General features: G+C 43.2%; 1 protein-coding gene across 21 annotated transcripts in view; it reads left to right on the top strand.

The window, feature by feature from the left end:
* The window catches only part of sgip1a (SH3GL interacting endocytic adaptor 1a), a 123,559-nt gene that overhangs the window by 8,314 nt on the left and 95,173 nt on the right, over nucleotides 1-20,072 (top strand). For 14 of the 21 annotated variants that reach the window (XM_055212236.2, XM_055212233.2, XM_055212247.2 and 11 more), the window contains exon 1: nucleotides 17,643-18,129. In XM_055212236.2, coding sequence (XP_055068211.2) covers nucleotides 18,120-18,129 — 10 coding nt within the window. In that variant the 5' untranslated portion in view covers nucleotides 17,643-18,119. The other 7 variants (XM_055212231.2, XM_055212230.2, XM_055212242.2 and 4 more) reach the window with 4 other exon arrangements.

The following is a 20,072-nucleotide window of genomic DNA, read 5'->3' as shown; positions in this document are numbered from 1 at the left end:
CAAAGCATTTACAGACAGTGCTTATTCAGAATAACTTGCGCAGAGACCTTCACCCATTTATGAGGTCATAGCCTCTCATGAACTCAAAAATTGAGGCTAACTGTTGGACACGTCTGCACGTGTGGAAAGTCCCCACGTCTTCATGAACTTCTGTAATGCATTCCCCTACCCGATGAGCGACGATGATTACGGGAGTGACCCAAACCAAAACAACATTCTTGGTGTAGAGAGATGGCGCAGATTGAGGGACGTGCCCGTCTGCCACTCTCCTTCGCCTACGTGCCGTTTACCAAGCGATGCCCTTTAGAAGACGAACAAGGGCTTTTTTGCACTTTTGTACACCCTCATCCGATTGCTTCCTGACTTTTTGGTGCCCAACAGGATTTGAGGCTTTTAAAGCGTATGGTTAGCATCTCATATCTCATAGTTAAATCTAAATGGAGTAAAAAGGTCAGCTGAGGTATATTGAGTAAAAATTTGTGAAATAGTTTATAAAGTTAGTATATTTGGTTAAATAGACGTAACAGTGCTGTATTAAAATATGCATTTTATTATTTAGATTATAATAACACTGAGAATGTTTAGCTAAGAGAAAAATGTCATTCAGTATCTGTGACAGAGACGTGCAGCGCAGCACATAACAAACAGTATCCAGCCTACAGTATAACCAGGTCTACCACTTAACTAGATGGAAAGATTAACTTTTGTGACTTCAAAGTTTTTCTTTGACTGTAAAGGGGGAACTCAGAATGATACAACTTCCTGCATCCGTTGCTCTTGGGCAAATGTGAGGAGAAACCGATTTTAAGGAGGGCTGAGATGAAATGACCCCTAAAATAGAGTTTAGCAACGCCTATGGGTATAGGATGAGGAAGAATAACACCCACTGAGATGGGCAGTTATGGGTGGTTTTGGACTCACTTGCACTATAGCGTCCATTTTTCATAGCGCTGTGACAGAATGCACGTTTACATACAGTGCACACCCTCCAAAGATGACCAGATAAGCAGCCATTTACGCCACAATTATGGCCAAACAGGTGCACACCCAGCTCACAGACTCGCCCATCACTAAATCAGTTTGTGGCTGCCAGCACGTGTCGACTCGTCGTACATGAGGGCTCACAATCCAGATGCCCAGATCCTGGCTGCCCTCTGTTGGAGACTGAAATAACACTTGGGTGGGAAAGTAGGTCACCAAACGTGGAGGAGGAGAAAGATATATAAAAACGGAGACGTAACAAAAAGAGAGTGGGATAAGGGAGACATAGGAGAGACATGGGAATCTAGAGATATTCCTGTGTCTATTTGTGTCACAGTATTTTTTGCTGTGTCTGTTGAGTTTTCTTAAATCTTAAATCCATTGTATTTGTCAGAAAACATCCTTATTATGACAAAATAGTGAAGGCTTTCATGTAAAACTGAATATTGACGTGAGCTATAAATGACTGTGCCTTATGCGACAACAGAAAACACTTTAATTATTAAATAAATGGACGACAGCACTTATTCCAACCTCACGTAAAGACCCATTTCAGTTACAAGGAGACATGTTTTAGCATGTCGGTACAGTGTGCAAGGCCCTTTTCGCATGTATTATCATGTATGCACTATCTCTGTTTTCTTGGCATGGCTACAAAAAGGTCTACCCATGATTGTTTCACTACAGTAATTTTTAATCTGAATTAAACTCCCATCGCATCAATGCGAAACCTTTTCTTGAAACCCGAACAATTTTTTTCAAGCAGAAAAAATATAGATTCTATCCAGGCAAATTTGTTCTGTTATCTAATGCAATTAGATGCTTTTATTTTTGTCTTTGTGATGCTATACACTGTATAAATAACAGTCGATATAGTCTCTATAAATATAGTCCCTCTTCTATGTGCATAAAATACTGTAAATCACAAGGTGGCAGTGTTTTACTCTATTGTTCAAATTCCAACTCTTTCAGAAGACCAGGACAAAATCATTAGGAAAAAAATTATAAAAATGGAATGGAATGAATAAAAAACTATTTCCTGATGTAAAAATATGCATGGAATAAGTCACTTTGTTGGGGTCCTTCAGCCTTGACTTTTTCCACAATACAGCGCTCAATCACCTTGTTGCTTTTACCAAACAATACAAATCTTTAAGCAAAAAATATACACTCACCTAAAGGATTATTAGGAACACCTTTTAAATTTTTATTAATGCAATTATCTAATTAACCAATCACATGGCAGTTGCTTCAATGCATTTAGGGGTGTGGTCCTGGTCAAGACCATTTCCTGAGCTCTAAACTGAATGTCAGAATGGGAAAGAAAGGTGATTTGAGCAATTTTGAGCATGCCATGGTTGTTGGTGTCAGATGGGCCGGTCTGAGTATTTCACATTCTGCTCAGTTACTGGGATTTTCACGCACAACCATCTAGGGTTTTACAAAGAATGGTGTGAAAAGGGAAAAACATCCAGTATGCGACAGTCCTGCGAAAATGCCTTGTTGATGATAGAGGTCAAAGGTGAATGAGCCGACTGATTGAAGCTGATTGAAGAGCAACTTTGACTGAAATAAACACTCGTTACAACCGAGGTATGCAGCAAAGCATTTGTGAAGTCACAACACGCACAACCTTGAGGTGATTGGGCTAAAACAGCAGAAGACCAAATCGGTTACCACTCATCTCCACTACAAATAGGAAAAAGAGGCTACAATTTGCATGAGCTCACCAAAATTGGACAGTTGAAGACTGGAAAAATGTTGTCTGGTCTGTGAGTCTCGATTTCTGTTGAGACATTCAGATGGTAGAGTCAGAATTTGGCTTGTTACTACTGTGCAGGCTGGTGGTGGTGTAATGGTGTGGGGGATGTTTTCTTGGCACACTTTAGGCCCCATTAGTGCCAATTGGGCATCGTTTAAATGCCACGGCCAACCTGAGCATTGTTTTTGACCATGTCCATCCCTTTATGATCACAATGTACCCATCCTTGAATGGCTACTTCCAGCAGGATAATGCACCATGTCACAAAGCTCGAATCATCTTAAATTGGTTTCTTGAACATGAGAATGAGTTCACTGTACTAAGATGGCCCCCACAGTCACCAGATCTCAACCCAATAGAGCATCTTTGGGATGTGGTAGAACGGGAGCTTTGTGCCCTGGATGTGCATCCCACAAATCTCCATCAACTGCAAGAAGTAAAATCACTTAAAGCCTTCCTTCTGCTGGAAAAAATACTCCCTGAGCTACTGTAAACAGCAACATAATGTTTCACATAGAATGTTTCACATACAGTATGTGACCCTGCCTGTGAAGTTCAGGTGAAAGTGTCATCTTATTATCAGATAAGTTTAACTTCAATCATTAATTTGACTTAGATTTCAATTTTTGACATTGCATTACTCAGTCAATATTACAGTAAATATCTCAAGGTTATAATTGCACAGAATGTTCTTTACATTATGCAGGATGAGTAAATGACAAAAAATGTCTTTAGTTGGGTTTTTACAGACCATTGATACACAGAATCGTTGGGTCATACTAGCTGTGTTTTATTTGCAATAAATCAAGGACTGGAGCTTATCGTTTTATAAATATTTCACTTCCTATACTGCCTGTATTAATATAAATTTACTGTAAAGCTGCTTTGGAACACTGCAAAGTTATAAAAAGAACACCCTGTGCAGTTAAATTTGAATTGAATTGTGTACACGATTTGAACACTCCTTGCAGCCCAGTTCAATACTTTATTTATTTTAACATTTACCCTCTTGTAATGCAACAAGTTAAAAGTAAAACAAGAGCACATTACCTTGTCCAGTTCTTAATTCAGTTTGTAAACTCTACACTAAGGATTATCTCTCTTTATCATCATTTGAAAGTGATATAAATATGGCCCTTACACACAGTAACTCTGGTGTTTTTAAAGAGCGGTATTACATAACCGATATCATTAACAGGCACTTCATGAATCTGTCAAAACAGGCACAGAAGCTGAATGATCCCAAGTTGCTTGTCCTGTTTACAAATACTGCGCATTGTGCGCAGTTACAATTAGCTGACAGCAGGTGGCAGGATCTGCCTCTATTTAAAAACACAATAGGGAAGTTTCCCAGACAGGGTTTACAGGTGCTGGTCATATAATTAGAATATCATCAAACTCCATTCAAAAAATGAAACTCGTATATTATATTTATTCATTACACACAGAGTGATACATTTCAAATGTTTATTTATTTGACTTTTGATGATTATAACTGACAACTAAGGAAAATCCCAAATTCAGTATCTCAGAAAATTGGAATATTAATTAAGACCAATACAAAGAAAGGATTTTTGGAAATCTTGACCAATTGAAAAGTATGAACATGAAAGCATGTACAGCACTCAATATTTAGTTGGGGCTGCTTTTGCCTGAATTACTTCAGCGTGGCATGGAGTGGATCAGTCTGTGGCACTGCTCAGGTGTTATGAGAGCCCAGGTTGCTCTGATAGTGGCTTTCAGCGCTTTTGCATTGTTGGGGTCTGGCATATTGCATTTTTCTCTTCACAATACCCCATAAGGTCAGCCGAGTTTGCTGGCCAATTAAGAACAGGAATACCATGGTACTTAAACCAGGTACTCGTAGCTTTGGCACTGTGTGCAGGTGCCAAGTCCTGTTGCAAAATTAAATCTGCATCTCCATAAAGTTGGTGAGCAACAGGAAGCACGCCAAATGGCACATGGCACCCCAAACGATCACTGACTGTGGAAACTTTACCCTGGACCTCAAGCAACATGGATTGTGTGCCTCTCTTCCTCCAGACTCTGGGACCCTGATTTCCAAAGGAAATGCAAAATTTACTTTCATCAGAGAACATAACTTTGGACCACTCAGCAGCAGTCCAGTCCGTCTCGCTTCTGATGCTGTCTGTTGTTCAAGAGTGGCTTAATGCGACAGCTGAAACACATGTCTTGCATACGTCTGTGCTTAGTGGTTCTTGATGCACTGACTCCAGCTGCAGTCCACTCTTTCTGAATCTCCCCCACATTTTTGAATGGGTTTTATTTCACAATCCTCTCCAGGGTGCGGTTATTCCTTGTACACTTTTTTCCACCACATCTTTTCCTTCCTTTCGCCTCTTTATTAATGTGTTTGGACACAGAGCTCTGTGAACAGCCAGCCTCTTTTGAAATGACCTTTTGTGTCCTGCCCTCCTTGTGCAAGGTGTCAATGGTCATCTTTTGGACAACTGTCAAGTCAGCAGTCTTTCCCATGATTGTGATCGTGATTTTGAATAAGGTTTTAAATAATTCAACATTTGTTTATTATCATTATCTCATTTTTGATGGAGGTGATGTTTAGCGTCTTTTGCATCTATATATGATGACACAGCGAGCTATCAGAACAATCACCCGTCTACACCCTCAGCTCTACCTGTCTAGATCTGTTTATGGGATATTGCGCGTAACATTGCAGCAGCATCATTTGGATGCCCACTGCAGCATGTGTGTATAGACGGTTTCAGCAGTAACAACGTAAACAAATTGCTTTCTTGGAACAAACGTAACTTCTGGTAAACTTTCATAAAGTGTCAATAACAATAGAGTCCTTTAAGAGTAGTTTATATCTGATAACAAGCAAAATAAATAAATAAAGTTCAAATCATAGCTAAAAACTACACTGAGCTAACGTTACTGTGTAAAATAAATGTATACGATGTTAACTACAGATCGGCTGCCAAACCTCCCTTCGAATTGTGGTATTTCGTGATCGGTACCTCCCCTCGTCTTTAAGAAACCAAAACTTTTGTTATTTTCGGCGAGGTTTTTGTTGCAAAGTTTAGGTTAGCCACTAGCCAGACCATGAATCAAACAGAGACCGGAAGTTAAGCTCCGCCCAGACGTGTAACTGCAACAACGAGCATGTGTCCGGTGAAGCGTCTATTAGCAGTAGCAAGTCTTTATACTTGACAACAGCAACATCACTGTAGGCAGATTTAGTTCCACCAAATACATTGCTAAAGTTTATCCAAAAAGTAGTCATGACCGAAAATACATTTCATTTTTTTGTTTTCCCAGTAAGTTTTATCGTGGACACTTTAAAGTTCCCTGCTGTTTAGTACTTTACAGTCTGTTGCTGTTTATGTGTGTATTTTGTTGAGTTGCTGACAGTGTGTGCTAGTGTTTGTCCTCTACAAAGAAATAATTGGGATGTTCTGTTCTCCCTGTTCTTTCATGTCTCAAATTGCTGTGTATAAGCTTTCAGGTGTTTCGGCACTCAGTTCATCACCAGCCAACCATTTTCTGCTCTTTATTTAGTACCAGGAGACGTTGTCATCTGCATTTTGTGGAGATTGTTATAGATGACAGGAGCCTCGTATTGGATACTTATCGTAATTGCAGGTCATTTATCTGTGTTGTATGTATGTGTTTTGTGCAATTCTGAATAAAGCAAACTAAAAGAACTAAAGCAGGATGGCAGATGGGCAAAAGATAAGTCCCAACATCTGAGACCTTGGTAAAGTAGGCTTGCATTTTTTAAACATAGTACTTTTTATTACCAGTTATATTATTAGCACAAGTTTAAGTGAAAACAAATGAATGAGTTTGGTTCCAAAACGCGATAAACACCATTAAAAAAAATTTGTTATCAGTATTGTATCAGTTAAGTATTAAAAAGTCAATTCTTCATTTTACGCAAAATCTGATATCCGCTGTGTTATTCTGTCATCTTTTCCATTTTTTTCCAAACTGCGACAAACGCCACTCCTCCTTCTCTGCAGAATACAATAAATACACTTAACCAATCACTGTGCACCATTCCACACATTGTAAACAATAATGGCGGTGCTTTGAATACACACGGAATCCTAGTTTTCCTTATCTACTTTGTACTTCATGATCAACAAACAAACAAAAACAAAATAGTAATTTTGATGGCATTAATAAACGTGGTGGTTTTGTGTGGGGGGGAAGAATTGTAAGCCATCAACATCAAAAAATTTACGTGAGAGGCACTCAGGCGAACGAAAAATGTCGACCGTGCTTGTTCTCACACGACACCATCAAGCTTCTGTCATGCTAACACAATGACCACAGGGGATCTTATGAAATCTTATGATCTTATTTTACACGAAGTCAACGAAAATTGAACAGGACCAAAAAATTTTACAGCTGATCGCTGTCAAAAAAGTTAAGCGACGACGTCCCAAGGATGTCAGCAGCGATGACATTGTTCTTAATATGACACAGTAAGTGTTTTGACTAATGCCATTAATGTTTATTTTTATCAGTGTATACCACTAGTCAATAAATGAATATAACATGGCATAGATGAATGCACATTTATATATTGATTCAATAGATTTATAGGATTAAAAAAAATTGTCATAGATTTATTGCATTTTGCAGAAAAAAGAATGAGTTTTATAATAAATGTTTGATAATCATATTATGGATTTTAATTTTTTATGTTTTTATAACCTAAAGATGCTATGTGGAAGTTTGTAACAGAAAATTGTGATTTTCATCTTGTCACTTTCTTGGTATAGAAAACGTCTCGGTTACGTATGTAACCCTCGTTCCCTGAAGGAAGGGAACGGAGACGTCACGTCGTGACCGACGAATTGGGAACCGCTTCGCGGGTGACCTATCTACTTCGAGAACTATCAAAAACGCCAATGAACTTGGCATGCAGGTATTTGCATAATGCCGACAGGTTGCTCAAATAAAGTCTCTGAACAATACATGGTATGTTGAGAGATGCAGAGCAGGCTCTGCAAAGGAAAAACGTGGAGGATTAGAACCCCACGGACTATACACACAAATGAACCCCACGTAGGGGACAAATGTGGACGCCTAGCCTACACAGGTTTACAGAGAATACATCAGTGATAGGTTGACAGCGGATGCTCCGCAACACCAGCTATCAGGGCGGTGGAGGAGAGGCAAGAACAGTTTTTTAGACGTTTTTGCCCCGATGGCCTTCCATAATGGTGCAAATGTGCAGCACCAAAATAGAGGCTCCAAGCCGACACACGAGCCGACCCTCGGCATTCTTAACTAGTTAGTAGAAAGAACCCGAGTGGAAACCGGTTCGACACGAACACTATAGAATCTTGTGAACGTATTAGGTGTCGCCCAGCCTGCAGCTCTACAAATATCTGTTAGCGAGGAACCACGAGCCAGTGCCCAAGATGATGCCACACTGCGAGTAGAGTGGGCACGTAAATTAAACGGACAAGGCACATTCTGCTTTTGATATGCAAGGGCTATAGTATCCACAATCCAATGGGACATCCTCTGCTTGGTGACAGCTTTTCCTTTCTGCTGACCACCGTAACAAACAAAGAGCTGATCTGAGGTCCTAAAACTTTGCGTCCTGTCTATATACACACGTAGTGCACGAACAGGGCATAACAAAGCCATGGCTGGTTCTGCCTCCTCCAAAGGCAGTGCTTGGAGATTCACCACTTGATCTCTAAAAGGAGTGGTGGGAACTTTGGGCACAAAGCCGGGCCGGGGTCTCAGTGTTACGCTGGATGCAGCCGGCCCGAACTGAAGGCACGATTCATCGACCGAAAATGCATGAATATCCCCTATCCTCTTAACAGAAGCCAAAGCAAGGAGAGTTAAAGTTTTCATTGTAAGAAACTTAACACTCACACTATGCAGAGGCTCGAATGGGGCTTCCTGGAGTGATTTCAGCACCAAGGACAGGTCCCAAGGAGGAATAGAGGGGGGACGCGAAGGATTCAGTCTTCGAGCGCCTCTGAGAAATCTAATGACTAGGTCGTGCTGACCCACTGTTCTACCGTTTACGGGTGAATGGTGAGCTGATATCGCAGCGATATCGACTTTAATAGTGGATGGTGACAGCCTATTCTCCAAGCGACGCTGGAGATATAAAAGCACAACACTAATCGGGCATTCTCGGGGGTTTTCACTTCGGGAAGAACACCAGTCGACAAACAGGTTCCATTTAAGCGCGTAAGCCTGTCTCGTAGATGGCGCTCGCGCAGCAGCAATAGTGTTAGATACCTCTTGCGGTAAATCACTCATATCCTCCGTGCCCCGTCCAGAGACCACACATGGAGGTTCCACAGGTCGGGGCGCGGGTGCCATAATGTGCCCTCTTGTTGAGAAAGAAGGTCCTTCCTCAGGGGAATCTTCCACGGAGGGGCTGTCGCGAGGAGAGAGAGTTCTGGAAACCAGCTCCTGGTTGTCCAATACGGTGCCACCAACAGCACGCTCTCCTCGTCCTCCCGGATTTTGCATAAGGTTTGCGCAATGAGGCTCACCGGAGGGAACGCGTATTTGCGCATGTTTCGCGGCCAGCTGTGTGCCAATGCATCCACGCCGAGCGAGTCGTCGGCTAGTGAGTAGAACAGGCGACAATGGGTCGTCTCTGGGGAAGCAAACAGATCTATCTGCGCTTTGCCGAAACGTCTCCAAATTTGCTGAACCGCAATGGGGTGGAGTCGCCATTCGCCGGGACGCGCAGCCCGAGAGAGCGCATCCGCCTCTACATTGAGCGTGCCCGGGATGTAAATGGCACGAAGAGACCTCAAATTCTTCTGACTCCAAGTGAGGAGGTGACGGGCGAGATGCGACAGGTGACGCGAGCGTAAACCGCCTTGACGATTGATGTACGCCACGGTCGCAGTGTTGTCTGTACGAACTAATACATCTTTGCCCCGTAACTCGTTGCTGAAACGGACGAGCGCAAGATATACAGCCCACATTTCCCGGCAGTTTATGTGCCAATGCAGCTGGGGTGTCGTCCAGACCCCCGAAGCCGCAAGCCCATCGTACGTGGCCCCCCACCCCGTGTCTGACGCATCTGTGCATACTATCGCGTGCCTGGAGACCTGTCTCAGAGGCACACCGGCTCGGAGAAACGCACGGTCTGACCACGGAGTGAAAGTGCGACGACACGCAGGTGTAATGATAACACGGTGAATGCCGCGCAACCACGCTCTCCTCGGGACTCGATCGTGAAGCCAACGCTGAAGCGGTCGCATATGAAGCAGTCCGAGCGGAGTTACAGCTGCGGCTGCTGCCATATGCCCCAAAAGCTTCTGAAATTGTTTCAGCGGTACCGCGCTCTTGCTCTTGAATGTATTCAGGCAAGTCAGAATCGACTGTACACGCGCTTCTGTTAGACGAGCTGTCAAATCGATCGAGTCCAGTTCCATACCGAGAAAAGAGATTCTCTGCACGGGGCAAAGCTTGCTCTTTTCCCAGTTGACCCGAAGACCCAAACGAGCGAGGTGTTTTAAAGTTAAATCTCTGTGATCGCACAGCGTCTGACGTGTTTGAGCTATTATTAGCCAATCATCCAGATACGCGAGAATGCGCACACCTCTCTCTCTCAGGGGTTTTAAAGCCCCCTCCACTACTTTGGTGAATACACGGGGCGACAGAGAGAGCCCGAATGGGAGGACTTTGTACTGGTCTGCTCGCCCCTCGAACGCAAAGCGGAGAAACGGCCTGTGTCGGGGGAGAATCGATACATGAAAGTACGCGTCCTTCAGGTCGATAGATGCGAACCAATCGTTTGGACGAATGCATGGAAATATGCGTTTGGGCGTCAGCATTTTGAACGGCATTCTGTGAAGTGCACGGTTCAGCGAACGCAGGTCCAGGATCGGTCGCAAGCCGCCGCTTTTCTTGGGTACAATAAAGTAAGGGCTGTAAAACCCCGACCTCATCTCGGCTGGAGGGACCGGCTGAATCGCGTCTTTCGCCAATAAGACAGCGATCTCCGCACGGAGGACGTGCGCATCGGCAGCTCTCACCGTAGTGAAAAAAAGCCGGAGAATTTGGGGGGACGCCGGGCAAATTGGATCGCATAGCCGAGACGAATCGTGCGTAAAAGTCAACGCGACGGGCTGGGAAGCTGTTCCCACGCCCCCAGATACCGTGCGAGAGGGACTAAAGGCACGATCGGTGTACCCGCGGCGGGCGCAACGGAGGTGATCGCCGGTGTGTGCGTAACGGCCGCACCGACAGCAGTGTTGTGTGTGATAACACTCACCTGAGTCCGTTGCTGGGTGGTTGAGTAAGGGAGGCTCTGCTGAAGACACCTCACACCACTCGATGCACCCTCTGGCGAAGGAGGAGGGAGACGATGGGTTATGAGCCCGTAGCTGTCTCCTACCGGCTGAGAGCGCGGTGGGGTTATGAGCCCGTGCGTCGCTCTCGTTCTCCTCTGATGAGTCGGAGAACGAGGGGGGGTTATGAGCCCTCTCGTATCTCCGGAGCTCATCTGAAGACCTAGAGATGGAAGTGGAATTCGCTCTTTTTGTGGATTTGTGGGTGCCGACTGAAAAGTCGGCGGAACAGAAAAATGAAACAAAAGATTCCCCAACCGGCCCTCCTCCGGTGGGGGGAGTGGTGCCTTCACCATCTCCCGAAGAGCGATCCCCTCCATCTCTAGGTCGCCCGTCTCAGGGCCGCTTTGATCTTCTTTTACCACCCTTTGCAGCGGGCTGAGCGGGCGGGGCGGGCTGCTGACGACCGGTTCCTCGCTTCTTAGAAGAGCCCCGGGGAGGAACGGAGGCGGCCGCCGCAGGACGCCCTCGGCGAGGAGCAGGCTGAGGCGCCGACGTGGATGGGGCAGGCGCAGGACGCTTCCGACGTGGCATGATCTGAGCGATGGCCTCAGTCTGCTTCTTGGCCGCGGAGAATTGCTGGGCAAACTCCTCGACCGTCTCGCCGAACAGGCCGGTCTGGGAAACCGGAGCATTCAGGAGCCGGGTTTTATCAGCGTCCTTCATGTCCGCCAGACACAGCCAGAGATGGCGTTCCTGGACTACCAGGGTAGACATCGCACGCCCGACGGCGCGTGCGGTGACCTTGGTCGCACGAAGCGCCAGATCTGTAGCCGCACGTAGTTCAGAGAACTCCGCCGAGTCGTGACCTCCCGCGTGCAGATCCCTCAGAGCCTTAGCCTGATGAACCTGCAGCAATGCCATGGCATGCAGGGCAGAGGCTGCCTCCCCACAAGCCTTGTAAGCAGCACCGGACAGCGCCGAAGACTGCTTACAGGCCCGTGAGGGGAGAGTAGGCTGGTCCCGCCAGGAGGAAGCGACACCGGCCGGACACAACTGCATCGCGACTGGGCGCTCCACTGACGGGATACCAGTGTACCCCTTGGCATCTCCACCCTCGAGAGAGGTGAGAGGTGAAGGCTGATACGGCCGGTTCCGGGCGGAAAACGGGGTTTTCCACGACCGCGTCAGCTCTTCATGCACCTCGGGGAAGAAAGGCACCGGGGGCGAGGACTGAGAAGCCCTGGCACCCCCGAAGAACCAATCATCGAGGCGGGACGGTTCAGGTGGGGGAGGTTTAGTCCACTCCAAGCCGACCGCCTCCGCCGCCCGAGCGAGCATGGCTGCCATCTCAGGGTCGAACGCAGAAGCCGCAACCTGGCCCGAAGGCGGGAGCGGATCCGGATCGACGTCCGAGGCTGACAACCCCCCCTCCGACGTTACGGTGGATATCGCGTCAGGTGGAGGCTCGACAGAGCGCGAGGACACCGTAGAACACGGGCCGCTCGTCTCCATCGGGACCTCCGCTGGCAACGGATCAGGGCGCTGGGAGCTACTGGACGAACCAGCAGACCGACCCAGCACCGTTATACGGAGGTCATCCTTCGCCAATCTGGTAGCTGCGCCCTTAGCAGCACCAGACTGGGAAGGCGGGGGCCGTTGCCGGAGGAACGACACCCGTCTCCGCAAATCCGCTATAGTCATGCCCTCGCAGACGGGGCATGAACTATCACGCAACGCTGCCTCTGCGTGCTGGAGCCCCAGACACGAGAGACAACGCTTGTGGCCATCCTGGGGGGCGATAAACACACCGCATCCAGAAACGGAGCACGGACGTAAATCCATATTTAAAAAGACGACCCCGACCGTGACACGTATGAGTGGCTGTCTTTAAAAAGACACAAAGCTCTAACGTGCTGCTCTTTTAGGGAAATCACTCTTTTGTGCGAGCTGGTGAAACACACAGGGAGAGGCAAACGCACTCACTCGAACTCAAGTCCTAAATTAAAGAGACAGAGAGAGAGAGAAAGGGTGGAAAAAAACACTGCGAGCCTCCACTGAGGTGTCTTTGCCCAACCAACTTCAGCAAGCTGAGATATTTCTTTCCCACACAGCACAGGATCTACGAAGATCAGTAACAGCTTCTCGAGAGCAGATGTCTGCCGGCTTCGAAGCAATAAAGCTGATTTGGTATTATGCACCTGTGCCTTATATACGCACCTGGCGGGGCGGCGCCGGCATTATGCAAATACCTGCATGCCAAGTTCATTGGCGTTTTTGATAGTTCTCGAAGTAGATAGGTCACCCGCGAAGCGGTTCCCAATTCGTCGGTCACGACGTGACGTCGTAGTGACCGACTGAAAGGGAACACATTTTTACCCAAATTAGTCAAAATGGATTTATTGGAATCAAACTCTTTAAATTAACCTACAATTTCTTGGTATTTGATGTCAATCCTTTTTCTATCCTTGTATTTTTCCACTACCACATTTGACTCTTTCCCACAAATATTCCCTGACAAATATTTTGTTTCCCTAATGGGTTTGGGAGGATGTTGACAGAAGTAGTTGGTGGTAAATGGTATTTGTTATGCAGTACAAGATGAATTCAGAAGAACTTCACTATGCCCTCATCTCCTCTCATACATTTACAGTTTAGTTTTGAATGTCCTCTTTGTGTGTAACATTGTAGAGTTCCAGCTCTACAGTTTATACATCGCCTGTTGTGTATTTTTCATTTCACATTAAGTATTTAAACAAAGCCAAAGCATTTTGAATTTTTCTGGATGTTTTAATCAAAATGTATATTGTTTAGTTTAGTGTTCGTTTCACTTGTAAATGGTGCATTTTTATATAAATATATAACAATTATGCCGTCTCCTACTGTTACAAGTACAACCAAAACAATCTTTTCCTTGTCACTCTAATGGTGAAAAAAATTGTGACAAACCAGGCTACAGAAAAAATTACTTGCTGTGCAGTGCATTTACAGTTTAATGTAAGCCAAATACAAAAGATAGGGGCAGTTTCCCGTATAGAGATTAGCTTAAGCCAGAACTAGGCCTTAGTTAAATTGGGATATTTAAAGGAACAGTATGTAGGATTGTGGCCAAAACTGGTATTGCAATCACAAAACTTGTGGCTAAAACAGGTACTGCAGTCACACAACTGGTGGCCAATACCCAAAATGACAACATAAACATCAGTTGAGGGCTGCAACTCCACTTTTTAAATGACAATATCCTAGCCGGACCACTGTTGTCAGTGATATAAGTGTTTGAAATGAAAATGATTTCTTAATGTGTAGTGACATATCAGGGCCATTTTATAATTAATTGAAATACATTTCTTACATACTGTTCCTTTAAGTCATTTTTTAAAAGCATAATTAATAAATAAACATTACTGGTGTGCATCTTGAGACACAACACTCTCACTGATATATTTTAAGATATGTCAAAGCAAGTTGTTTTCGATTAAGACAACATTAACTTTTAAATTTGTCTTGGACTAGGCTTAAGCCCTGTCTGGGAAACCACCCCATACACATTCAAGAACACAGACAAGCACATATTTTACACTGCAAAAAATGACTTTCTTACTAAGTATTTTTGTCTTGTTTTTAGTACAAATATCTAAACATTTTTAAATCAAGATGTATTTTCTTGATAAGCAAAATGACCTCGGAAAATAAGTCTAGTTTTTAGACAAACAATATAAAATTTGTGCATAAAACAAGCAAAAAAAATTGCCAATTGGGTAAGCAAATTTTTCTTGTTCTTTTGTGTTATTTTCTTAGGTCATTTTGCTTTAAAAAAATGTATACACGTTTTGTTTTAAGCTCAAATATCTAAAAATTCTCAAGTCAAGATGCATCTTCTTGATGAGCAAAATAACCTAAGAAAATAAGTTTTAAGACAAAAAAATATTAAATTTAAGTGAATTTGTGGATTAAAAAAGCAAAAAAAAATCTGCCAAAGAGGTAAGCAAAAAAATCTTGAACTTTTTTCTTAAACACTTAAAGATGCAATTTGTATTATCTGCGCCGCTAGATGGCGCCAGATCAAATCAGTAACAATGACGTTGTTTAATGACGCTCTGAAGCAGCGTGGAATTATGGGATTTGTAGTCTTTAACTCAACCGCTGATGGCCATCAATCAGATGCGAACGAGAAATTATGTTGAGGGATAAGGTAATCAAGTCTTTATAAATGTTGCGTTTGATAACGCTTTATAGTTTATATGTGATGTTCAAAACGAAATTGTTAGTCATAGATGTTACAGTATTAGTCAAAATTCGATGGTTAACACAGCACAGAATTAAGTTTTCAACTTAATCTACAATGATTTTTCACATAATGTATTGACAGTACAAATCTTATTGTGAAGTGTCTTAAAATGACCATTTATATTGCTGTACAACACCTCTTGATGTGCATATCGTCCGCGGGAAGACGTGCTGATTACAATCTACACACTAATGTTGTGATCAATATAATAGCATACGTTTTTTGAAGGGTTACGAATCAAAACAACTCACCCATCGCGTAAAACACAAGCAGGATCAGAATCTCTGTCTAGTTAAATGTTGTCACGAAGCTTCTCCATCCAGATAATGTAACACCAAATTGATCCTCATTCTTTCTCTCGTTTTGTTCCAAACTCTTCATGGGTCGTTTGGTTGGCCCGTACGCTTACGGGAGCTGTCTTTGCTGACACAACTAGCGGCAGACCGTAAAGAGTAACTTAATCCATAAGTCCATAAGCAATCGCGTAGCACGACAGGCGCTAACGCATAGTTCCGCATTTGTCCACGACACTGGCTGCGTCCGAAAACTCAAGGCAGTGACTTGTTGCCTCGCTGCCTCATGAGGAAATGACTTCGGAGGCATGAAGGCAGCTCAGAGAAAGGCTTTCGGACGCACTTCAAAGGCAGCGTGTTTGAAATTTAAACAGAGAGCGCCTTTGTGATAACTAATCAAATATTTGAAAACTACAATACTAATTTCTTGCTAGAAATGCAATTAAAATGTGTAAAAAGTGAAAATATACCTTTATTTACACTAAATTTGTGCTCCAGTCGCTTCCTTGGCCGCCATTTTATTTTTTCGAACTCGACCACTGTTGTCATGTGGTTTTTACGTCAGTAAAGGCGGTGACAAAGGGTCTCATGGATATTAACATCATTGACAGGAGACTGCACTGCCCCGTGTCAATGTTTTGAATGGAAATTTTCTCACGATTTACAAGTAGTTGAAAACATTACAGATATTGATAGTAATCAGTTGGACAAAATATATAACACTGGCCTAATGGTTTTTGGACATTTTACTGCAAATATCTTACAAATTGCACGTTTAATTCATAAAAAATTCAAGAAAATTTTGCTTACCCCATTGGCAGTTTAAATTTACATTTTGTCTAAGAACTACTTCTTATGTAATTTTGCTTATCAAGAAAAAACTTTTTTAGATATTAACAAGACAAGACAAAAATACTAAGTAAGAGAGTCATTTTTTTGCAGTATAGAGGAGGGTTTTTTTGTGAGGGAATCCTTAGTGGTTTGTTTTTGTAGTAGGTCAGATAGTTTAGTATTGGTCAGCTGTAGGATTAAATCAAATAAGTAGGATTGAGGGTGTGGTGAACTAAATGTGAATTGTCTATTGAAAATCCCATGGTGCTCCAACAATAATCTGATTATGGTCCATTGTCCATAATGGTTATGGCCCTAAATGTCATTTTGTATAAAGACTGAGTGTACTGGAAGTAGTTTGACGTTTATTGACTGTGTTTAACAGATGATGACTACAGACAGAGGGCGCTAGAGACATTTGGAGAAAGACTGAGATAATATGGAGAGATCCTCACATGGACATAAGCATGACTGAACAGAAGCTTTAGAATAAAACAGCATCATGTAATCGTGACTTACAGTGAGAATAGAGACGTGATAATTGTAATAATAATCACAGAATACACATATCTAAGTAAAAAAAAAAAAGGTTAATTATATGTAATGCATATAGAATAGATTCAAGGCTTAACTGCTAAATTTTATTGTCCTCATAAATAGTTTTGTGATAATGCATTTAGTAAATGAATAACTCTCTTATGAATACTACATGTCCCTCAAACAATCATTAGCCAATGTTATGGTTCTGTCTAAAGTCCAACTTATGCTTTAGTGAAATATAAAGCTTATTGTCAGTCCGCCCAACCCCTTTTTGTCTTTTGATTAGTAATTCAGAGGACCCACCTCCTCATATAAAATAAATTGCCATCCCTCACATGCACACACATACATGGCCTCACCCCTCCTCCCCTGTCACTTCTCTGTATTGAATGTTAGCTCCTCCCTCTCTAAGGCAGCTACTGTTTCTGTCACATGTGATGTCAGATTGATTGATTTATCAGTGAGTGAGGGAGAAATACAGGGAATGAGGCAGAACATTGGCAGCTGAGCCTTGAGTGAGAGGACGTTTACTTTGCATATCTGTCACAATTGTACACATACATGAAATAGTTTTATAGTTTCTCTGGCAACCAACACACACTATTAATCCACTTCCTTTCTGTTCTGGCAGGAGCTGCATGCTGCACCATAACAAGGTAAGCTGTGTGTGTACTGTATGTGTGTGTTTTTTGCGTATGTGAATTCCCAGCGAGGACGCTGACAGAAGCGATGAACCGCTTGCCATGTGACGTGCAGCAGTGCCCGTGGGATTGGCTGAGTTGAGCGATGACCTCAGCAAAGCCTCCCTCCCTCCTACAGTAGCAGCACCCTCTCTCCTCATCCCTCCCTCTCTCTTTCCCTTCTGCCTCACCGCTCTGCTTTTTCTTGCCCCCTTTTGAGCATCCTTTGGTGATCGTGTAGAGCACAGCCGCAGTGGCTAGCAGCAACATCCATGGCCTAAACATGGAACGGTAATCATCTGACAGCCCTCCATACAAAGGGACACGGGGACTTGAAACCAGAGGGCATCGGAAGCCGGACGCGTGCTCTTTTTTTATTACATCCCTCCATCTGGTAACCAGGGGCTTCTGTTTTCCCCTCCTCCCATTTCAGGCTCCTTGGAGATAGAGGAATGCAAATCTGCAATCATGATGGAAGGTGAGGGCTTGGTCTATTTTTATCTTATTAGTCTCCGTGTTTGCTTGTCATTGCGTGTACGGCCCGACATGTGCTGGCTTAAAATGCCATAAGCTGGCCGGCTATTTTGAGTGGCTTGACGTTCCAGTAACTTGCATACATATTCTTCTCAATTTAGACGTTGATGGTCCATCTCCATGTGAAATGATCCCATACTGTACATGAATATGTATTCGAATGTCAAACAGCAGCCATTTTTTTGTTTGTTTTTCTTTGTGCTTTTGTCTCACCCCCCTTTAAATTGCTTGTCTTTGTAAAGGATTATTTGGATTTTGCTGTTACGGCTTATGTGTCCAGCTGGCCCTCTCAGAATTCTCTTTGTATATGGAGTTTATACACGTATACATACACATTATACTATAACGCTAATGATGTGTCTACTCAAGGCCTTTTTAAAGGGATGCGTTCATGTGATGTGTGATTCTGTGTGTGTGTTCATGTGAACGCCGCTGTCAGCTGTGTTTTGGACGGAGAAACGGGGGATGGTTTGATTCACATGTGTGTGACGAGGTTTTTATGTAACTGTTTGTCTGAGGAGAACGTATCATTTATTTATACCATTGGATCAAATAAACTCAGTATCAATTTCACAGGCTCCTAATCAATGCATTAACAGTTGATGTCATTTTTGATGTGCACACTGGATCAAATCGAATGAATTAAGCGTAATTTGTGTTTTTATAGTATGTATGTAGATATATATACACTTGAATGTATGATGTATAATACTGTAGCCCTTCCCACTGTGGATGTGTCACTGTCATCTATTGTGTTTTATAATCTGGTGTGTTATATATTGTGTGGGTGTGTGGTTGTGTGTGACAGAGCTTAAGTATTAAGTAACAACGTACTGTAGCAGCAAAAAGTAATATATTCACTGTGGCTGGCTTCAAATAGCTGTAACATGAAGTGAATCTTTTAGTGTGGCTGGCAAAGACTTAGCTGGGTTAGCTATGCGTGGATTACCTTAAGGTGCAAAATAGGAAGGTAATCCACTTCACCGTGTTTTTTGATAATGATGCCTCCCAGAAAGGCAAAAATCATGTTCGGGTTTACATGTCTGCTAAATAAATTGTAAAAAAAACTGAACCTATTGATGATGAATAAGTTAGGGGGGTTACTAAGATACTCTACTTTGATGCTGAGAAGAGTCGAAAGTGGATTTGTGTGTGTTATATTGCAAAAGACTGCCGTTGACCATTGGAAATTGTCGTTTTTTATTATTTGTAGCAGGAAGATGGTTGGTTGGTTCCTCTTATTATTTTTTTCCCATCCTTACACTTGTGCCCAGACTGTTCAAATATCATCATTTGCGATCATTGAACAGGAATGTAAGCTGTATGCATTTAGCCTAAAATTAGATAATTTGAGATACTCAAATATTTACACAATGTTGACATTTTTAACCTAATGATACCTCATGCACCATCATGTCTTCAAGATACAGTGCTGGTGATGGTGCTTTTCATAGCTCAAAAGCATACAATACCGTCTGAATGTCGACCATATTACATTTTTAACAATATGTCCGTTATTACATTGATTGCTTATAACAATTGTCACCCGTTTTCAATTTGTCCATGCTATTACCCATGTCTGCTGAGATTGGCTGACAGTCATGGCAGTGACCCTAGCCAGGTCTGGGTGGGGACTGACTATGCTTTCTAAATAGAAGGGCTGCTATATACTCTGCTTTAAATAGTGCAAGTGGTAGATAGTATTTCCTGCAGGGTGGAGGTTTGTCCCCACCCAACCCCATGTCACACATGAGAAGGCATTTACACACAATTTCTTCAAGTACATCGAAGTTAGCCTTATTTATAGTATGTATATCCCTACCCAGTCTTACTTGATTTTTTGATTCTTTTTCGTGATACTGTCTCGGATTTCCGCGGTTTTTCGTG

The sequence above is a fragment of the Misgurnus anguillicaudatus genome, chromosome 8 (genome assembly GCF_027580225.2).
Source record: "Misgurnus anguillicaudatus chromosome 8, ASM2758022v2, whole genome shotgun sequence".
Taxonomy (NCBI): Eukaryota; Metazoa; Chordata; class Actinopteri; order Cypriniformes; family Cobitidae; genus Misgurnus; species Misgurnus anguillicaudatus.
Note: the sequence above shows the minus strand (reverse complement) of the source record. Positions and strands in the feature narration are given on the sequence as shown.